At 40.1% G+C, this 21,677-nt stretch overlaps 1 protein-coding gene across 1 annotated transcript in view; it reads right to left on the bottom strand.

Annotated features, from left to right (window-relative positions):
* The window catches only part of LRRC9 (leucine rich repeat containing 9), a 94,737-nt gene extending 91,847 nt beyond the window's left edge, over positions 1 to 2,890 (bottom strand). The window contains exons 1-4 of the mRNA XM_036355246.1: positions 2,843 to 2,890; positions 2,360 to 2,578; positions 1,062 to 1,202; positions 226 to 289 (exon numbers count right to left, since the gene is read on the bottom strand). Of these exons, the coding sequence (XP_036211139.1) occupies positions 226 to 289; positions 1,062 to 1,202; positions 2,360 to 2,578; positions 2,843 to 2,890 (472 nt within the window). The remainder of the gene's footprint in view (positions 1 to 225; positions 290 to 1,061; positions 1,203 to 2,359; positions 2,579 to 2,842) is intronic.
* Between the last annotated feature and the right edge of the window lie 18,787 nt (positions 2,891 to 21,677).

Here is a 21,677-nt window from a genome sequence, read left to right as displayed (position 1 = left end):
CGAGAGGTTGGTTCTTGGGTGACGCACCCTGGAATTGGGCTCCCTCCTCTCTGATTCTGGGTGCGTCACCCGAGAAATGCAGCTGCCAAGTCACCGCAGCTCAGCAGCTCCTGCGTTGAGCATCTGCCCCCTGGTGGTCAGTGTTCATCATAGCTACCGGTAGGACGGTTGCTTAGGCTTTTATATATATAGATTACCTTACATTCCAAATGAAACAGTACATACCAATGCTGCTTATTAGATTTCCAGCAAGGTTGAGATCATTTAAGTTCTTCAAAGTTTGCAAGCCCTAAAAATTTAGACAGTATATAATTTAGGAGAATCATTAAAATCTATACTTATAAACCATCTGATCAATCTGGTAGTTCTCCGGGTGTTCTGAGCATTGAGCACAGAAGTAAGTGGGAGCCTCAATGAAGCCATCTGTGTTTCTCTGGCACCTGGAGAGAGTTATTGGAGGAGGGAACAGGGAAATGGAGAGGAAATGAGGAAGAGAAAGGGGAATAGGGAAAAAGAGCACATCACACAAAGTGTGCTTATAATCTTAGGCAAGTAATATATAAAACTTCTTTAAATCTCTTTTTTTTAAAAAAACCTCCAAAGAGGAAATAACACTTTACCTTTCAGGCTTTGTGGGAGGAGTAAAGAAAATAATGTACAGACCCAAAGACTGAGAAACAGCAATCAGGCTATCAATCCCCAGAAGGAAAGTAGGGGAGGGCGGGGGTAAGGGGAAGAGATCAACCGAAGGACTTGTATACATGTATATAAGCCAAACCAATGGACATGGACAACAGGGGGATGGGAGCATGAGTTTGTGTGTGTGGGGGAGGTTGGGGGTTAATGGGGGGGATGAGGACACATTTGTAATACCTTAACTAATAATAAAAAAAAAAAAAAAGAAAATAATGTAGATGAAGTTCTCTTTGTTAGTTCTTCTTAACAACAATAATTAAACTAATTATAAGTATTTTGGCTCTTAAGCATAATAAGATCTTGGACATTCTGGTTTAAACTCCATAGTAGTAATTAATTTTACATATACAGTGAAATTATCTTACCTCAATATTCTTAATTGTATTGTGGTTCAGCCAAAGAACCTCCAGTTTCAATAATTTCTCTAAACTTTCTATTTTAGAAATTTTATTATAATATAAATACAGTTTTTCTAAATTTTTACATTCTCGAAGACCTTCAATTTTCTGTTAAAAAAAAAGAGCAGACTGAGTAGTGTTAGCTTATATTTTACCATAATCCTTATAATAAAGTACATATCAAGTACATTTTCTTTTAAAAGTCAAATTTTATTGCAAAATAAATATCCAGCAAAATTAACTAATTTTTTTAAATCCTCACCCAAGGACTTGTTCATTGATTTTTTTAGAGGGAGGGAGAGAAAACATAAATTGGTTGCCTCCCCAACACACCCCGATTGAACCCACAACCTAGGTATGTGCCCTGACTGGGAACTGAACCCATGACATTTTGGTGTACGGGACAATGCTCCAAACAACTGAGCCATACCGGCCAGGGCTAAGTTTTTTAAAGGAAAAACATATAACTTCTGTATCCATGTACAACTATTTTCAATTTTATATTCTCTTTTTATTTAAATCAACTCTGCACCTAATTGTATATGGTTATAATCATAATATCTCTACAGATTAGTGTTTTGTTAAACTTAAGACTATCTAAAATGTTTCCATAATTGTCAAATATTTAATAATTTTCAAATATGAAAATATTTAATAATTACAAAATATTTCAGGAAGTTTATAATCATTTTCTTTAAAGTAACCCTATATGTGGCATATTTATATTTCAAAATTTTAGCTATTATAAATAATAGTGCAATAAATAACTTCATGAATACAGTTGTTTTCTGCTGCTGAATTACTTCTCTTGGACAAAAATCTTAGAATAGGGATTTCTGAGTCAAATAGTATGTACCTTTGTTTGGCTCTTCACACATTTTGCAATATTGCTTTTCAATATAAATGTTATAATTTTCACACTACCAATAGTATCTAAGTGAACTGATTTAATTCCTAAGCAATACTGGGTATTATTTGGTCTGATTTGGTTACTAAAAAGTAGATATGTCTATGTTTTAATTCTTTATTTCTAGTTTTTCCCATGTATAAATCTATTTCTATCTTTTGCCCATTTATCTGTTTTGTGTTTTGTTTTCTTTTACTGGATAACGGGTATTATTGCAATTTATCATGTATGGTCTCTTTTTCCCCCTCACTCATCTGTTTTGATCCATGTCTCAAGCACATATTCCAATGAATTATTTTTCCAAAGCCGCAGAATTCAGTATAAAATATTTCATGTAAAATGAAATGTTTAGACTTACCTCTAAATAGCATTCAGCAATCCAAAGTTCTTTGAGTTGTAAACAAGTCTCTAATCCTGAAATTTCTTTTATGTCTTGCGCAACGATTGTGAGACTTGTTAAATTAGGAAATAATGATAATCCAACTATACAGGGATACCCTGAGAAAAACATCTCCAGTTTTGAAGTATCTGATCCTTCTTGTACAACCATCTCATAAGATAAACCATTGCATAAACACTGTTTTCAAAAAAGAAACTGGGTTATTACCTATTTAAAATAATAAAAATGTGTTTTTGCCATTAAAAATGATAAACTGTCAATTGCACTGATGCCATGTTTTATTCTCACAAGAAGGAATGTTGTACCATATGTATAATTTCTCTCTGATTCCAAAGGTCACGCTGTAGAAGAAATCTCTAGGTAAACTCCAGAATGTAGTGTAAAGTATTCCATTTAATATTCTTGCAGATATGGTTGGAAACAAATTTGACCCTCACTCACCAGTTCTTTAATTATTTCTTCTTGGTTTAGATTTTCACATTCAATCATCTTCCATTAAAAATAATGGTGACAATATATTATCTGTTAAGGAAAATAAAAAATTAAAATAAACACTAGAGTGATGTCATTCCACATTGAAAGGGCTCTTAAACCTACTTAGGTGCAACTGTCCACCTGTGGCTTGAAATCTTCACACAGTACATTACCATGCATCTGCATGGGCCCCAAGACAGTCCATTGCATCTATAAAGTTTCTGTTAGAAAGTTATTTTTTATTTTGAATTTAACTGTCTCTTCATAACTTCTTGCTATTTGTTGCCATTTTACCTTCTGGATTCATATAAAACAAGTATAATTTTCTTCCACAGTATGAGCCTAATTTACCACTTGAAGAAAATACTTGAAGAAAATCTACACCCTTACCCTGCCTCCAGTTCATGTCTTTTAGTTTCCTAAGTGTACTTACAGAGCAAAGAAAAGAATCCATGGGCATAGCAACATATCTGTCATGTTAATAAATGTTGATTAAAATGAATTAATCAACTTCTTCATTTTATATGGTATGAATTAATTAATAACTTAATAGATTTAATACAATTTAACTGAGTTTTTCATTATTTTTAATATTTTCATTATGTTATTCCAGATACAAACTATTTAAAAAACAGTTTGGTTTTAATATTATGACATGATAAAACAAGATGCAGAAATGATATATATTGTGATCCCATCTTTTTAGAATAACTCCCCAACACATACATGTGTATGCATGTATATTTATGTGTAGGCATGTGTATGTATGATTATGTAAGGAGAACATATGGAAAGATACATACTAAGTTATTAACATGCGTGATCTTTGATGCAGGTGAAAGCTGATGTAGTTATAATAGGCATGCCAGATTGGATGGGGTTAGATCTAAAAAATAGAAAAGAAAAAATCCACACTTTTTAAATAGCATGTTTAGTAATGTGTAACATGAATATATGACCATTTATTTATTCATCCTACTGTTGGTAGACATTTGAACTGTTTCCAGTTGGAGCTAAATAGTGCTTCTCTGAACATTTTTGTCATACAGGCACACATTTCTACTGGGTGCATGCCTACAAGTGCAATGAGGAAGAAACTATTGTTTCTTCCAATGTAGATGACTCTCACAAACACAATGCTGAGCAAAGGAAGCTACACAATGAATCTATACTGCATGACTCCATTCAATAATATTTGAAAACAACTAATCTCTGGTATCAGAAGTCAGGATGATAGTTACCATTCAGGGGTGAGTGACTAGGAGGCAGCATAAAAGGGCTCTGTAGTGCAAATGAAGATATATTTCTTGATCTGGGTTCTGGTTAAAGGGATATATGTTCACTTTGAGAAAAACAAAATTAGATTCCTAAGATAGATGTTATACATCAATGAAATTTTACTTAAATGTTTATTTAAAAAGCATTTATATGCTCATTTTTATTCTTTTACACAAAGTAATGTAGGAAGTGAGCCATGAAGATACATGAGGGAAGACCCAAGGACCTAAAGTGAGTGTGTGTGAGGTACAGTCAAGAAACAGTGAAGAGACCAGAGTGGCTAGAATGGAGTAAACAAAGAGGACAATGGTAGAAGCTACAGGCATATACATAAATTAAAAATCTAAGGCAAAAAAAAAAAAAAAAAAGGTTGCTAGCATCCATTTAGTTACCTAACTTCTCGCCTCCAAATCCCACTGGAATAATTAGGGAAATCTACACTAATAAAAGACAAAGATGCAAATTGACCATAGCTTTGATATACCTTAAGCCATGCCCACCAGCCAATCAGAGCAACTATATGCAAATTAACCCAACCAAGATGACGGCCAGCAGCCTCAGAGCTGGAGCAAGCAGGAGGCTTGGTTGCCCCAATGATGGAGGAAGCCATGCTTCCCAGCCTGCCGCGGCAGCTCTGAGCTCCACTCAAAGCAACAAAGTTTCAATTATAGAAGGTAAATAAATGCCAGACACCTGCTTTCAGCTGGCTGTGGCCACAGAGTTAGAGCAAGCAGGAGGCTTCCCTCCTGCCCGCCCTGGCCAGCTCTGAGCTCCTCTCAAGGCTACAAAGTTACAATTATAGAAGGTAAATAAATCCCAGAATAAAAAAAAAAAAGGAGAGGCTGGGAGCTTCCATTGCTGGAGGGGCTTGGCCAGCCTGAAAACAGCCATCAGCCCCTCACCCAGGCTGGCCAAACCTCCATGGGGTGACGGTCCCCACTAGGGGGGGCTTGACCAGCCTGAAAACAGCCATTAGCCTCTCACCCAGGCTGGCCAGGCATCCCAGTGGGACCTCCACCCTGAAGGGGGTGTGACCAGCCTGCAAACAGCCATCAGCCCCTCACCCAGGCTGGCCGGGAACCCCAGCGGGACCCCCACCCTGATCCGGGACACTCTTCAGGGCAAACCAGCTGGCCCCCATCTTGCACCAGGCCTCTACCCCATATAATAAAAGGGTAATATGCAAATTGACCCTAACAGCAGAACGACTGTGAATGACTGGTCACTATGACACACACTATCACCAGGGGGCAGATGCTCAATGCAGGAGCTGTCCCCTGGTGGTCAGTGTGCTCCCACAGGGGGAGCTCTGCTCAGCCACAAGCCAGGCTAATGGCTGCCAGCACAGCAGTGGTGGTGGGAGCCTCTCCCGCCTCCTCAGCATTACTAAGGATGTCCGACTGCAGGTTAGGTCTGCTCCCTGCTGGTAAGTGGACATCCCCCAAGGGTTGTTGGGCTGCCAGAGGGATGTCTTACTGCCAGCTTGGGCCCGTTCCCCCAGGGAGCGGGTCTAAGCCAGCAGGTGGACATCCTCCGAGGGGTCCCAGACTGCAAGAGGGCATAGTCCTGGCTGAGGGACCCTCCAAGTGCAAAAATTTTTGTGCACCAGGCCTCTAGTATGAAAATAAGAAAGAAATGTGTAGTAGTGCTAGGAAAGTGCATTGATTGCCAAAAATGTTGGAAAAGGACTTTTCAATGAAAATGAAGCAAATGGCATCAAATTGAGAGAAAAGCTCATCAGCACAAACCAGCCCAAAATTTGAGGTACTAGAGAAAGCTTCACAAAGCTAACTTAAAAAAACTCACCAAACTCAGAGCAGCAGTGATTGGGAAAAGGATGGCTGTGGCCATCCAAAGGGACCAAATCAAAGGATTTTGATATCTATATCACAGTCCTGCACACAATCTGTATTTGTACTCTGGCTTTGTAAACTGGAGACATAGTTCCACCATGCTGAGTCAAGGAGGGGAGGGAACCCAGCTAACATCCCAAAGAAAAAAATTCTAATACACTAGATTTTTCTGCTCATTCATTCACTCATCCATTAACTGATGTATTGAGGGCCTAATACCTACCTAGTCGGAGAATTATGGGGTGGGAGGAAAGAGAAGACTTTTCTGGTAAGTTAGTATCTGGGCAAAGAGCTCAAGGAAATCAGAGAGTGTGAGCTATGAGAAAACCCCTGGTAAATGCATCCAAGCAGAGGGAAGAGCAAATGCAAAAAAAAAAAAAAAAAAAAAAAAAGGAGTGGGAGTGTACTTGGCATGTTTACCAAATAGCAAGGAAAATGATGTGGCTGGAGCACAGCCAGGGAAATGGAGATGGTAGGAGGCCAAGTCATGTGCTATCTTGTGAGGATTTTGGATTTTATTATGAGATGGAAAACTATATGAGGATTTTGAATGAAAGAGTAACATGAGCTGTTTAAGTTTTGAAAAAGATCACTCTAGCTACTCTGTTAAAAACAGACTTGTAGGGGTCAAGGGCAGAAGCAAGGAGACGTGTTAAGGGATAGTTCAGAGAGGATGGTGGTTGGAGTAGGGTGGTAGTAGTCGGGATGATAAATAGATGATGGACTATATTGAATCATAGAGAACTTGAGAAGAGTGATGGAAGAATGGTATTAATTATACTGATCTTTCTTTCCCTGCTTTCCGTTGGCAATTGTCTCATACCCCATTCTTGGACAATTCCAAGTTATTACAGCATAGGCGGCAGGAGTGGCCAGGCAAGGGAGTGCTTAGCAAGGAACAACCTAAAAGAATTTAGATATTCCATCAGAGTCCAAGACATAGATGCAGGCTATAGACTTCCCTCCATAGGCTTATTCAGATGGCACACCAAGTAAGGGCGGGCTTGTAGCACCTCTTCTCACCAGAAGAGAAGCCCCTACATTTTGGTTTAATGTCTGTGAACACCAAAGAAAAGCCTGCCTTTCCACCACCACCACACAAGGGACAAAGCCCGCCCTCAGGACCTCACAGTCACCAAATGGTGACACAAGTTATCTAGCCTGTGTCCAAGAGAGCTTTTTCAGAAGACATTGACTGTTCCCTTTGTTATTCACTAAATTATCACATGTACTTGAGCCTAGTGTTGGACTTTCCAATCTGCGCTCTCTTTCAGCTCTATTTCTATCGTATTATCCTGTTTTAAGCACTATGATTTATATTGTGAATTCCCATATCACATTCTGTTTTGGAAAAATCCTGGCTATTCTTTAATATTTGTTTTTCCAAATAGAATTTATGATTATTTCAATTTGGTTTTAAAAAATTTGCATGGGGTTTTGAGACTCCATTGTAAAAATTAATTTTAGGAAGAACTTCCATCTTTAGAGTATTGAGTCTTTCTTGAGAACAAGGTATAGCTCTCCATTTAAGAAGACTATGTTTTCTTGATAGAGAAAAATATACATATTTGGGATACTAACTTAACCTGGCATTCACCTTGTTTTCCCTTCATCAATGCCCTAATTTAGGAAAAAATATTATAATTCATAGTTAATTGGCAAAAAATAATACTTTTAAAATGCCAAATTCTATAATTTTCATAATTAAACATGAATTATGAGAACCCTGGACCTTTCTGGAACTTATAAGCTTTGTGTACTTTTTCTAGTCAAAAGGAGGCTCAAGGCTTCCAGCTAAAGCTTCTGATTCCATCAAGACCTGTGGAATGGCCAGCTTGTACTCACTCTCCTGCACTTTGGGAAAGCGCTTTTCAGGACCTGCTCACCTAAGGGCCCACAGGTCTTCTCTGGTCCCTCCAGGGAATCTGGAACCCCTACGAGCTTCTACAGCTTTCACTCTTCAAATCTCAAATCTCTGACTTATTCCATCACCTCTCTCTTCTGCTCTGGAATGCTGCCGGAAGACTTCACATAACCAGCGTGGAGTTTAAGTTACTACAAATGCATGCCTCTGACTTCAGCAATAGATATTTATATTTTCCTCTTCAGCTTCCTTTCCTAAGGAGAGTAGGACTAGAACTACAGATCTGGAACTCATGACTTAGGGACTATTCTAAACTTCCACCACTCTTCTCAAATTCTCTTTTCCAGGAGATAATCTTGTCCCAGAGAACAGTGATGCCATCATAACACGCATTCTAAATTCCATCTCCTCCTAAACATGTATTTCTTTCTCTTCCTGATTCCTGTCTTAGTAAAAGTATTCCTTTTTTTGGTCCAAAATTAATCTCTCTTCTTGTGTACTGATCCCATCCTCTTATGTCTCTTTCAGAATATTGCTCTGTCAGCATTTCCTCTTTCTCATGTGTTCTCTTTTCTTTTCTAGAGTCTCTTTTCTCTTCAATATATGAATGTTAGGTGGTTACTAACTTTTAACAAATCCTCCTGCCTGTATTCTAAGAATAGCTGGTTTTAGATACCTTCACAGAAAAACTTCTAGTCATTACCAATACTCCATTATCTCTATTAGTTCTTAGCTCAATGCAATCTGATTAGGGACACCTTAGGCCTTATAGTTTCTTTTACCAAGAACAACAATAATCTAATTGCCAAAGACATTGGACATGTTTCAGCTTTAAACTTGACTTTGACATGGCATTTGACAATTCTGATGAGTCTCTTCTTTAAGTTGCCCTCTTTGGTGTGACTTTTTCTTCTCGGCTTCTCTCTACTTGTTACTTCAAACCTACTTTTCTGAGCAATTGTTTCCTTCTTGGTGAAAAATTACTAATCTGTATCTCCCTCTTCCCTGTGCAACAAATCCAACTACCCATGTGGAAAAGGCCAACTGAATGTGTCACACACATCTCGAATTCAGTATGCTCAAACTGAGCTCACTATCTTTTCCAGCCAGCCTGCTTCTCCCAATGTGTGCCTTCTCTTAGTAAATAACACCATCCTTCTACTCATCCAAGCCAGAAACCTGGGACTTACCCTCAGCCACCCTTTTCCATTTTCCCCACATTCACTCACACATGAAAATTCTTCTGCATATACCTCTTAAATTGTCTATCAGTTTTTTTTCTCCTCTCCATTCCAATTGCCTCCTCCTTAGTTCAGGCCCTCATCATTTCACCTTAACTGGATGCCCTCCCTATCGTCCCACTTCCCTACAATCCATCCTCTACTGTGACAGCCAGCTTCCTGAAAGGTAAATTTGTTCACACTAGTGACTAGTCCCCTTGGAAAGTATTCATGGTCTCTGTGCTCGGACTCCTGCCTACCTCTCAAGCTCATCAGTCACAAACTCCCTAGACCAGTGGTAGGCAAATCGCGGCTCGCAAGCCACATGTGGCTCTTTGGCCCCTTGAGTGTGGCTCTTCCACAAAATACCACATGCGGGCGTGCACGTACAATGTGATTGAAACTTCGTGGCCCATGCACAGAAGTTGGTTTTCAGCCTGGGCGAGTCTACTTTGAAGAAGTTGAGTTAGAAGAAGTGGGGGGTGTCGGTCGGGCGAGGGGAGATGCAGCGCAGGCAGGCTGCGCGCGATTCATGCACAAGTTGAGTGAGCCAGTCAGTCAGCAGTCTCATTGTGCAGTGGTTAGTGCTAGTCGCGTCCGCAAATCGTGCGCGGGTGACAAAAGTACCTACTCAAAGCATAAAGTTACCTGTATTTTTCCAACCAGCTGCAAATCCTACAGGTATTTTTGTCATCAATTTAAGAATTGTAATTCTTTTGTGTCTGGTGGCTTTATTATTATAAAATGAAACATTTTTTTAGGTGCTCTGTTTGAGATGGCTACAAAGAAGCAAAGAAAAACGGAAGACAAAAACCGTGAATTTAAAGTTGAATGTACCTACCTATATAGTTTAAGTTTAAAAAATTTGGCTCTCAAAATAAATTTCTATCATTGTACTGTTGATATTTGGCTCTGTTGACTAATGAGTTTGCCGACCACTGCCCTAGACCAACTCAGGCTTTGGCCATAACTATATTTCTCTGAACAGGCTGGGATATTTTTATACTTTGGCATATGCTGTTTTTCCTAACCTAATATGTCTTTTCCCTTGACTTCATGGTACACTCTATACATCCTTAAAGGTTTAAATTGAGAATTTTCTATGTGAAGGCTTTCGGTCTGGCGGTATTATAATCACTCTCTTCCTTGTGACTCCATTTAAGGCCTGCATGCATATATGCCCCATATATGGAACCTGCCTCACTGTATTGTGATGCTTGCAGGTCTTTCCTCCCTACAAGGTTACATGTTCATTGAAGGCAGAGACCATGAACTTATCACAGTGCCGGGCACACACATGGTGTTTGATAAAAGTTTGTTGAATGGTTTGAATTAATTGTCATACCACAGGGTCGTTTATGGTATAAATTAAATACTTGCTGTACATGACCAATCAGAGTGTAAAGGACCATGTATCTGTCTGCCAAGAGAGTCAGGCAGAGTGTCATTCTGAGAGGATCAAATTCCTTTTCTACAAACTAGAAGCCCTGTGTGATCATATTGTTTCCTCCCTTGGGTATAAAGTGGTCAGAATCCATCCATTATCACTGATGGGCCAAACGCCCTTGTGGCTGGAGGGGAGCGTATCAAGTTGGTTTCTCCCTGCCCAGCACGTCCACCGGCGCAGTAAGGGCTGTACAGGTGGCTCTGGGCCACCCGCCCTTTCCTTCTCATCTTACCAGTAAACTTTGCTCTGGTCACTGATGGCCTCAGATGAAGCCACGACACTGTCTCATGATTATCTCTCGCACCATTCCCAGATCCTTTGCCTTCAATGTCGCTTCTCTCCTGTCTTACTCCGAATGTGGCTGGAGACAGACAAGAGGGGAGCCGAAACTCCAAGGGTCAGACTACGGGTAACGTGCACCCAAAGGCCACCAGGTGACAGACACTCACCAAATCCCAGAGAGAAGATGGATTCCGAGGCAATCGAGACAGAAGAGTCCGCTCCAACCTCTCAATCCTTGCCTTGCAGCGGCAGGCAGGGCACCCTCTCTAGCCCTGGCCTGCTGTGGTCACTCAACCCTAGCGGTTGCCCAGGAAACGCGCTCAGCCTCGGGGCGACTTCTGGGTGGGGAGGGGGTGGGAGGGTGGGGAAAGCAGTGGCAGACCGTTTCTGGATCACGTGGCGGCACCCTCCAACCAATCAGCAGAAGTCGGGGTCCACCCGGAAGACCGGGCTGGTGCTGCTTGGAAACTAGTGGGGTGCTTGCGGCCCGCGGGTCCGTTCACTTGCTGTCGCTGGGTCAGAGGACGGGACTGGAAGCCGTGGGTTGTGAGATGCATCGCTGCGAAGACCTAGTCGTTGCCTCCTCGAGTCCCTGCTCGTTCTCATTGAAAATCCTTGAACCTCAGGGCCTGGAAACCCGCAGGCTTGGTGGGTTTGGAATCCCTAAAACACGGCGCTGTGATGTCACAAAGATGCCCGACGTGACAGTCCCTGATCCCCAACGGCGTGGCCTCCTTTTTGCAGCCCGCGACTGCTGCCTTCCATGAAAGCAGCTGAGCGCTGCACAAAGCCGCCGAGCGCCATGCAGCCTAATGGAAGGGCAGCGCGGGCAGACGCCTCCCAGCCCCGCTTCGTACCCTCCAAGTGTCTTCTTGAATTCTTGTTTTCGGACAAGCTTTCGAGGGTCGTTTAAGTATTCTAAAATGTTCAGGAGGCAAAAAAAAAAAAAAAAAAATTTACAAAATAAAGTAAAATTGAAAGAGGGAAAAAGAGGAACTTTTAAAAGAGTGGGCAGAGGAGAGGGGCTGAGGAATGAATGAACTTCGTTAAAAGCAAATGGCAGCTCTCCTTTCCTTCCCCAGATCTGCTCTGCCCAGCGTGGTAGCCACTAGCCATCGCCACGTGTGACTTTTGAATACCTGAAATGTGTCTGGTCCGAACTGAGATGTGCTGTCAAATGCACATCCCATTTTGAAGACCTACTATGAAAAAATAAACTATTTTTTGTATTGTTTACATGTAAAAATAATATTTTTATATATTGGGTTAAATATAAATGTATTATGAAAATTCCTGTTTCTCTTTACTTTTTAAAAGCGGTGATTAGAAAATTTTAAATTACATGTGTGACTTACATTATGTTTCTGTTGGACAGCGCTACCATTTTTTTTTTGTGGTTCAGTTGGTTTGTGTAGAATATGACATTAAATTCATACAAAACAGTGCCTGTAGTGCTCGTTTCCATCACCAGGTGGCCACCTCATTCAATAGACTATAGTTTTAAACTGTATTCTCAAGAAAAATATAGGAGTGAAGATTTTAAAAATATTTCCATTAATCTAACAACTACCAATGATTCAATATATTTGTCATGGTTCAATTAATATTGACTGTTGTAAACATACATAAACATATAGAAAAAGGTAAGTTTTTCCTCTACCTTTTTTTTTTTTTGTTAATCCTCGTCAAAGATATTGTTTACATTGATTTTTAGAGAGTGGAAGGGAAAGAGTGAGGAGAGAGAGAGCAACAATGATGTGAGAGAGACACACCAGTTGCCTCCCACATATGCCCCGAGGTGGGGGTTGAACCTGCAACTCAAGGTACATGCCCTTGACAGGGAATTGAACCCTTCACCCTCAGTGCACAGGTTGACACTCTAACCACTGAACAACACTGGCTCCTCTATATTTTTTATTTCACAGAACTTTTAGTTTTCATGTTATTAATTGATTATTTAAAAACAAATTAATTAAAATACTTGTTTCTGTATGGGCTTGAAACAAATACCAATGAAATTTGATACATAACTGTACTTTTAATATTATCTTCTCTGAAAATCTAGTTGAACAAGATGACCTATCTGGACAAATTTTTACCTTAGCATATAAAGACTAGATAATAACAGTTTAGAGAACTAACCTTTTAGATTAAAAAGTTGGCTCAGAAATCAAGTAGTTGAATTATGTGCATTAAGCTTTTCTTTTGGGAGGGGATGCAGGTCTTTTGGATAAAAATATAGTAATTGTCATAGTATAGTATTAGAAATCTGTTGTGACTTTCCTACCCAGTACAAGACTTGGAGAGAGCTAACACAGATTATATATATATATATATATGCTAATTGTCCCTCCAACTGTTTGACCAGTCACTATGACATGCACTGACCACCAGGGGGAAGATGCTCCAACTGGTAGGTTAGCTTGTTGTAGGGCTGGGACTGGGTGAGACGGGCTGGACACACCCTGGACCCCTCCTTGGGTCCCTCCCCTGCCCTGATCGTGCACTGGTTGGGTCCCTCGGCCTGGCCTGCACCCTCTCGCAATCGGGCACCCCTCAGGGGATGTCAAAGAGCCAGTTTTGGCTGGATCCCCGCAGGCCAGTCCACTGAGCCTCTACTATTATATAAACAACTTTAAGAATGTTATTTCTAGGTTAAGCTCAAGGATTTGACCAGCCAACAATTAAGTTAGAGTTTCTGTAACCACTGGTGATTTGCCAAACTAAAGCCTTTGTCCTGAGTAATTCTTAAAGGAAGAATATCATTAACATATTCCAGATAGTATTTGGAGCAAAAGCCGATTACAGTTAAAAGCCATAGGAGGAATACAAAAAGAGTGATCAGTTTCGGTTATCTCCTTTTCTCACTTTAAAGTTTATGATATAGTTTTATGTGTCTATTCAAGAAACAATGGAAGTTGAAACCACTAAAAATCAAGCAAACAAAATAAACATTATAAGTGAAATAAAACTTCATTTTATTCATCTCTTTCTTTGTACTCCTACCTAGACAAAGGACAAACATATAAATGTAATCTCTTTATTTATGGGTAAAGGTAGCTCCAATCTGAAAACAATTGGGAAGGTCTATTTCCACTGAATATAACAAATTAATGGTCACTGCCTGATTTAAAGAGGATTGTTTAAACAAAATAGAGGTGACTTTACAAACCTAGATAAGAAAATCTTGAGTTGCATAATAATTTGTTAATTAAAACCTTTTAAGTTGATAGTTAAGTTTATTTCCTCAGAAGCTCTATGCTTATTGCTAGAGAACTCTGGAGACTTTCAGATTACAATTTGGCTTTGGAATGCCTTTAAATTTAATTCCAGAGAACCAAAAGTCTGGAGACTTCAAATGCTAATTTAATTTTTCTATTACTGTTAACATTAGATCCTTATGCAAATGAATACTTTCCAGTTAATGATTTTATTAGATTATCTGTGAAAATTCTATGTCACACATTTGAATTTGATTCATCACACAAAGAATGAATGCAGCACAACTTAGTGTTTACTTTGACAGTGGAAGAGATAATTATGTGGCACTTCTAAAGTCATCAGCAGAGGGCCTCTTATTATTGTCTGGCACTGAATATATATTATTCAATTAAAGTTAGGAATTGTTCTGAAGTAAAGTTTTTTAAAATGTTTTTGTTGATTTTAGAGAGAGGAAGGGAGAGGAAGGGATAGAAACATCAATGATGATAGAGAATCATTGATCAGCTCCCTCCTGCGCACCCCCTGCTGGGGATGGAGCCTGAAACCCAGACATCGAACCGTTGTTCTCCTGGTTCATGGGTTGACACCCAACCACTGAGCCACATGGGCCTGGTTAAAGTTTTAATTAGACCAACAGAATGCTATTTCTGATGGGTCTATCTAAGAAAGTTAAATAATCTTTGTCCATGATTTGTTGATATATAATTAGTAGCTTTTCTTAAAAGGCAGCCAGAATGGAACTGAAAGAAGCACTAACTCTCAGACAATAAAACCTCCTCATCTTACCGGTGCATTTATATTTGCATTTAGCTCTAAGGAGAAAATAGAGGGACAGTGAATTAAAAAAATTTTTTTTTTAAGAGAGAGAACATCGTTTTGTGTGTTCCACTTATTTATGCATTCATTGGTTTATGCTTGTGTGTGCCCTGACCAGAGGATGGAACCCGAAACCTTGGCATGTCAGGATGACGCTCTAACCAACTGAGCTACCTGGCCATAGCCTAAATTTAAGCGGAGGTGATAGTCTTACTTCGCTAAAGAGCTGACCAGTTCTTTGTGTGGAGAATTATTTCCTCTTTCTCTCCTTTTCTTTGTGTCTTTTACTTATACTGCAGGCTCAGAAAAGTGATTGTATTCCTCTGCCACAACACATTATCATCATCTATCCATTTAAGGTCCTTGTTTTATTTTTATCTCCAATTTTTTCTCCAGTTCTACCCCCACTCCAACCACAAATCTAATGTAGCTTCTAAACCTTGATTTACTCATTTATCTTTGAATGTGTCTTCGTACATTGTCTTGATGTGTCTGTTAATACGGCCTCTACTAGATTAGCCTGTTCCTTGAATTCTTCGGCTGGGTGCTGTCAATGCCCTCTTTTTGCCCTGTCTTCTGTATCTCCCTAACCCCATTTGTCTTAGCTTTTCTAACACTACGCCTTGCTGCAAATACCCAACCAGCTACCTTCTAGTATTAAATACTCCCAGCTCCACCAGTCTTTCTAGGTTCTTTGTTATAAATACTTCTCCCTAACCTACCTGACTACCTTGCCTGTGGCTAGCTGCTCATTGCTGTCTCTACTTGGCCTAGCCTACTCTGACCTTGGCACCAGGAGGGACTTAGAACCAAAGAATAGACCTTTGGCTTCATCTTTGGACAATTTGGTGGTATTCTTTGTTGCAATAGCTGGTTTTTGTTATTATTGAAAACATGGCCCTCTTCCAAATAATGCCCTCAAACTTTATGTTGCTTTAGTGGTGATCAAGAACTTCCTCTCCTATAGCATATAACTTTGGCTGGGTGGTTGGAAGGGGCAAAGGATGGAGAATGGTAAACTTATGGAATAGGTTTGTAAAAATGCCAAGTCAGGGCTGAGTTAGGAAGGATGCTGCTACTGATAATTTTCAAATTTTAGCAGATGTAAGAATAACTGAAGGTGCTTATTTAAATTGCATATTACTGAGCCTAATTCCAGTGGATCTGGCTCATTAGATCTGGGGTAGGGCCCGGGAACAAGCATGTTAAGCTAGAATGCCACGTGATTCTGATGTAGCTGGTCTCTAGCCCATACTTTGAGAAAATATTCCTCTGTGGTGTGTTCAGAACATATGCTAGGGGGAGGAAAGACCCTAATAGTCTGGGTGTACTAGAATAGATGCAGGATGGATCATCTTTGTGGTTGCAAATGCCTTTTAGGTCTTTTATGGCACTTGGCTTATTTTCCTTAAGCATTTTGGTAAGCTTGGCAGTCAGAATGGAGAAATATGGAAGGAATAATATATGGATATTATCAATCTATCTCATAGTATTCCACAAACCCCCAAAATACTAGAGACTGTTGGAGCTTGGTGGCCTGCCCCAATCATGCACATCATTGAATGTAATGAGGGGAGATAATTCCAGAGAATTGACCTTTACAGTCTCATATTTGGATTGATTCAGCTCAGCAGAGAGCCCATATTGCTAGCAACAGTTCAGGATTTTATGAGTGAATAGACCAGGTACCTGGAGTTGTGTGACAGTCAACCAGAATATGATTGCACTCCAATTCAACATGTACCAAAAGATAGGTTGCCTCAGTTGGGGCACTGTAACAGACTGGTTGGAAGAAAGTCTCAGAGGACTTGCATCATTGTATTCTGGGAGGGGTGAACATACCCCATCACAACTGGGGCTCCTAGAGCCAGGAGGGTAGCTTCAGTGTTACTACAAGTGTACTGGAAATTTTGATACCTCTAGCTTATCTCAGGAATGCTTTTCTTGGCTGGTGGTTTCTGGACAGAATCCAGGAAGATAACAGGCCCTGCTAGGAGAACAAAATGTCAGCTCTGAGGCAGACCACAAATTGTGAAACCTGTAGTAAAAAGTGGCTTTTATAATACACTCAGGGTTACAGTCCTTTAGTGATACTGAATAGTTCTCATGAGTAGCTAATTCTCAACATTGACTGCCAATGGTTTCTATTCCAGTGGGGCAATGAGGGCTGCTGCAGTGTTCGGCTCCTGGGGATGCCACATAGAATGCAATGAGCATGGAGCTTTATGGGATATTTTCAATATGGTGACATGGGGGGCAATATTAGGCAGAAATAGATGTGGTCCCTAGTTATCAGCCCAATTTTATAGTTCCTGAAACTCCTTAGGTTGGTCAGACTTGTTGGAAAACTGTAGGGGGATAGATGCAGGTGCTGGGGTTGCTCTGTGATGCAATTAATCCTTTGGGAGGGGCCTCATTACACAAGAACTGATTTTTTCCCCCACTCCCTCTCTCAACTTGGGGCTTATAAATGGCATAGTGGCCTCCCTGCCCAAATGCAAAGTGCAAGAGAAAGCTGGAGTCAGGTTAGCTTAAGTACACCCAGACTTAAGCTAACCATCAGTTTGAGATGGTCCCCAAGGAAGCCATCAAGTTTGAGAATAATTATGCAAATACCTGAGCTAGTATTTAAGGGGCATTGAATCAGCTCCAATTTTTAGGCATATAATCTGGAGGGAACCACAGCTATTTCCACTTAGATGGCCCAGATAGACTGACTATTTAGAACTTCCTTAAACTCATTATCTAGAGTGGCTTCATTCCATTCCAAACTGAGTTAGCTAAATTAAATGAGCAATCCGGGCCAAGACTAAGTTATAGCTCTGCTTTGATACTGAAGCTTCCATACCCAACCACTACCTCTAAGCATCCCTCAGAATTCACCCCAGTGAAGCTGTGGATTCCCCATAACAGTTGAGCAGGAGACTGTGTTTGTCATCACTGGAGAGTCTAATCTCTAACCCTCTGAAGAGGTGGTGTATGAGGTGTCCAAACTTCAAGGCCTCTGTGCTGAAATATTTCAGACTTCAAGGCATCTGTGCTTTACAATATTTAGGAATGTTATGGCTTTCCACATGGCCTTGTGTATTCCCAAGTGGTACCCCTCTATGCATATTGGGGGTTAAATGGGCATAGTAGGCAGAGATTGACAAGAGCAAGAGGTTAACTTCAGAGCCTGCAGGTGCCACAGCTGCACAAACGCCTCTATCCCACGGGTGACGTCAGCTGTAGAGAGCAGGACGCCAAGGGGAGGAGAGATAGTGGCTCAGGTTTATCCAGGAAGTGGGTGGAGAATTGCAAGGTGAAAAGGGGCTGAAGTGACACTACAGGAGGCCAAGTCACCAGAGGTGAAGACACATCTGAGGGAGAAACCAGGACAAGAAGGGATTGAAAGCTGAAGTCTAAGCCACTCTATCTCCAGAAAGAAAATATGGGTCAAAGCCAGGACCCAGGATATCACAGGATCTGGTGGAGCCTGGTAGAGACTCTGGCTTGATATCTCAGGGCTGGTGTAGAAGAGATGACTTTGCTTAAAGGATCCTCAATGTCTTCTTCTAGTGAAAATCCTCACACTTCATTCATTTATTTAGCTGTTATATATTAAGCATCTACTATATGCTACATAAAATGTGCATGTAAATCAGTGAAGAGGAAGAAGTTTATTTTTACAGGATCAAAATAACTCCTAGTCAACCCGTATTAGTCCTCACAATGCTCTCTCACAGCAGCGCTCCTGGCAGGGGGCCCAGCTGGTCTGCCCAGCACTGCTGTTTGTGCTTTTTGTTTTGTTTTTCAGGTAGCAGAATTTGAAGTTAGGCATTAGAGCGGCATTGCTCATTAAAAGGTATACATGAGCTTTTCTTGATGCAGTCAAATGCATAATCCTTGTCTTCCTCCCGTTTACTGGCAGCCTGTAGTGCTCCTTTTATGAATTGATCCTTGATGCTTAAGATAATCTTACATGTATAATTTACAAGTAAAACTTATTAGTATCTAAAAGGTGCGAAAACTAACTAAATAAAAGATGCTGATGACCTTAGAGACTTTTTATATAACTTCTTTTTTTTCCCTAGAGAATTCCGAAAAGATGAAAAAGCTCAAAGAAAAGAAATATTTTCACAATCTTAGGGATCACTTCTGTTATAATACAAGCTGCAAGATTCTTGAGCTTGTTCATGGTTTGCTGAAATGTAGTCAGCCTTGGGGAAGTTAAGCATCTCCCTCTGAGGTCAAGGGCCTATCATTGCATTCCGTTGGCTGTCCTCCCAGGCCAATGTGGAGTGCTGGCCCTAGTCTTCTCCCCTTATCAGAATGTAAGCTCAGCTTAGTAAAGCTGTCTGATAATTCACTATGAGGTATGATACTTCTATGAATGCCGAGTTATTTATTTGGAGATGCTGCCATTTACAAAAGTACTGACCTGCCAAATTTATAAAGTCAAAATGTTGAACTTCCAATACTAGTGACAGGCTAGAGTAGAAACCATATTTGACAGGATCTTCCTAACATCTTCACAATTAAGCTGCACAGGAAGCCATGATTCTGTTGAAGAGTAACATTTTTCCCAGAGGATCATCTAGACGTTCTGCAGAGCAATTGTTTCTATACATAAGATAGTTGGCCTCTTGCCATTAAAACAGAAAGCATCCTTTGGCTGATGTTCTAGGGTGTTATGCCCATTTCAAGGAGACAAAGTTGGATTTTTTTAATTGATTATTTTTCAAGGGAAACGAAATGGACCCAAAGTGTTTCTTTCTCTTTATTGACTTTGTGCAGGTATCCTGGATTATCTTCATGCTAAGGACTTTTGTTTGCAACTTTATCTTAGGTTATTTCCCAGTCACGATAGTCTTATCCTTATTGATCATGGCCTTAGACCAAATAGGTCTGCAATGGAATAGATGACCAGTGACTCAGGACAGTTCATAAGTGCATGCAAGCCACAGAATTTGTGTGGTTCTATCTGCCCTGTGACACCAATGTCCAAACTCATATTGTGGTGCACATGGAATTATAAGTATGGCCTGGCTCTCAGTCCTTTCATGTAAGTATTCCCCTCAGCTCTCCTTGGCACTCTCAGGTAGACTTAACCTTCTATCAAGTACTGTTTCAGATCCCCACTTACAGTGGTGTTCCTGTCTAGTCCCCAAATTTGATGGAAAGGCAGATTTATGGATAAAGAAATCCAAAAAAGGAGAGAAAGAAAACAATTTCTCTTTAGACAAGCCTAACACCCCCCACTCCTCCCCAAACCCCCACCTCCTACACACAGACATACACACATCGCCCCCCAAAGACTCCGGGAACTAGAATTTTCCTCACATATTTGTCAGACCTGAAGATTAGGCCTTGCCACTTCATAAAGATGACAGATTCTTGGAAGATGACATGACACTTTTCTCCAGGAGACATTCGGGTCATATGAATAAGGCCAGAGCCCTTTAAATTGGAATAACCCCCAGAAACATGAGTCAGCTACTAATAGTGGTTTCAGTCCTGTTGGAAGAAAACACTATTTTTTGGGGAAGCGCCTACTGAGCTGTCCAGGGTTCTGACTTCACAGGGTATCAGTACCTTTCCTGTCCTTGGTCTTGAAGCTGGGGTTTTGCTTTAAATTCTGAATACTTGGGGTGTAGTCTACGAGCACTAAACTTGACTACCTTTGTAGTTTACGTTGAGCTCTGCTGAGCTGGGCTCTTGTTAATGACATACTGAATACAAACTGAAAATGTGATTGCACTGTGTTAGGACTTTTAAGTTGGAGAGCATGAGGTTTAAAGTCAGAAGACTTAGGCTTTAGTAACAGTTGCATTAGCCATGTGATTTTAAAGAAGTCTTTGAAGATTTTTTTAGTACCTTGGTTACTCATCATATCTGAAAAATAAAATGTGAAGCATAAATAACAAAAATACAATGCAAAGAGCATTTAAAAATGTTTGAGAAAGAAGATTTGACTGGAAAAGTATAGAACTGGACACAAAAGGCAATTCACAAAATAATAAAGACAAATTACCTACAGAATATATAGAAATTAACTCAAAATTGACCAAAAACCTATATATAAGACATAAAACTCTTAAGAGAAAGCACAGCTGTAAATCTTTTGATTTTGGATTAGGCAATAATTTTTTAGATACAACACCAACACTGCAAGTACCAAAAGATAAAATAGATGAATTGGACCTTTCTGTGCTAGCAAAGGACACCATTAAGTAAGTGAAAAGACAATCCACAGAATGGGGGAAATTTTGCAAATCATGTGTCTAATAAAGAGCTTGTATACAGAATATATAAAGAACTTTTACAACTAAATAAAAAAAAACAATAGCCCAAATTTTAAAATGGGCAAAGGATCTCAATAGACTTTTCTCCAAAGATGATACACGTGCGCGCGCGCACACACAAGGCCAATAGCACATGAAAAGATGCCCAACATCATTAGCTATCAGGGAAACACAAATCAAAACCACAATGTGATATTACTTCACACCCACTAACATGGCTGTAATAAAAAAACACACACACATAACAACAACTGTTGGCAAGGATGTTGAGAAATTGAAACCATTATACACTACTGGTGGGCTTTTTAAATGAGGCAGTTAATTCGGGAAACAGACTGACAATTCCTCAAACAATTAAACACAGAGCTTCCATATAAGCCAGCAATTCTAATCCTAAGTATAAACCCAAGATGAAAGAAAAAATGTACATAAACTTACACACAAACACCTATACCAGCATCTATATATAAAAACCCTAAACTACTGGAACAACTGGAATGACCGGAACAACCAGTTGCTATGACATGCACTGTGGG

This window comes from Myotis myotis, unplaced genomic scaffold (genome assembly GCF_014108235.1).
Source record: "Myotis myotis isolate mMyoMyo1 unplaced genomic scaffold, mMyoMyo1.p scaffold_m19_p_1, whole genome shotgun sequence".
In the NCBI taxonomy this organism is placed as follows: domain Eukaryota; kingdom Metazoa; phylum Chordata; class Mammalia; order Chiroptera; family Vespertilionidae; genus Myotis; species Myotis myotis.
This window is presented reverse-complemented; position numbering and strand designations above follow the sequence as displayed.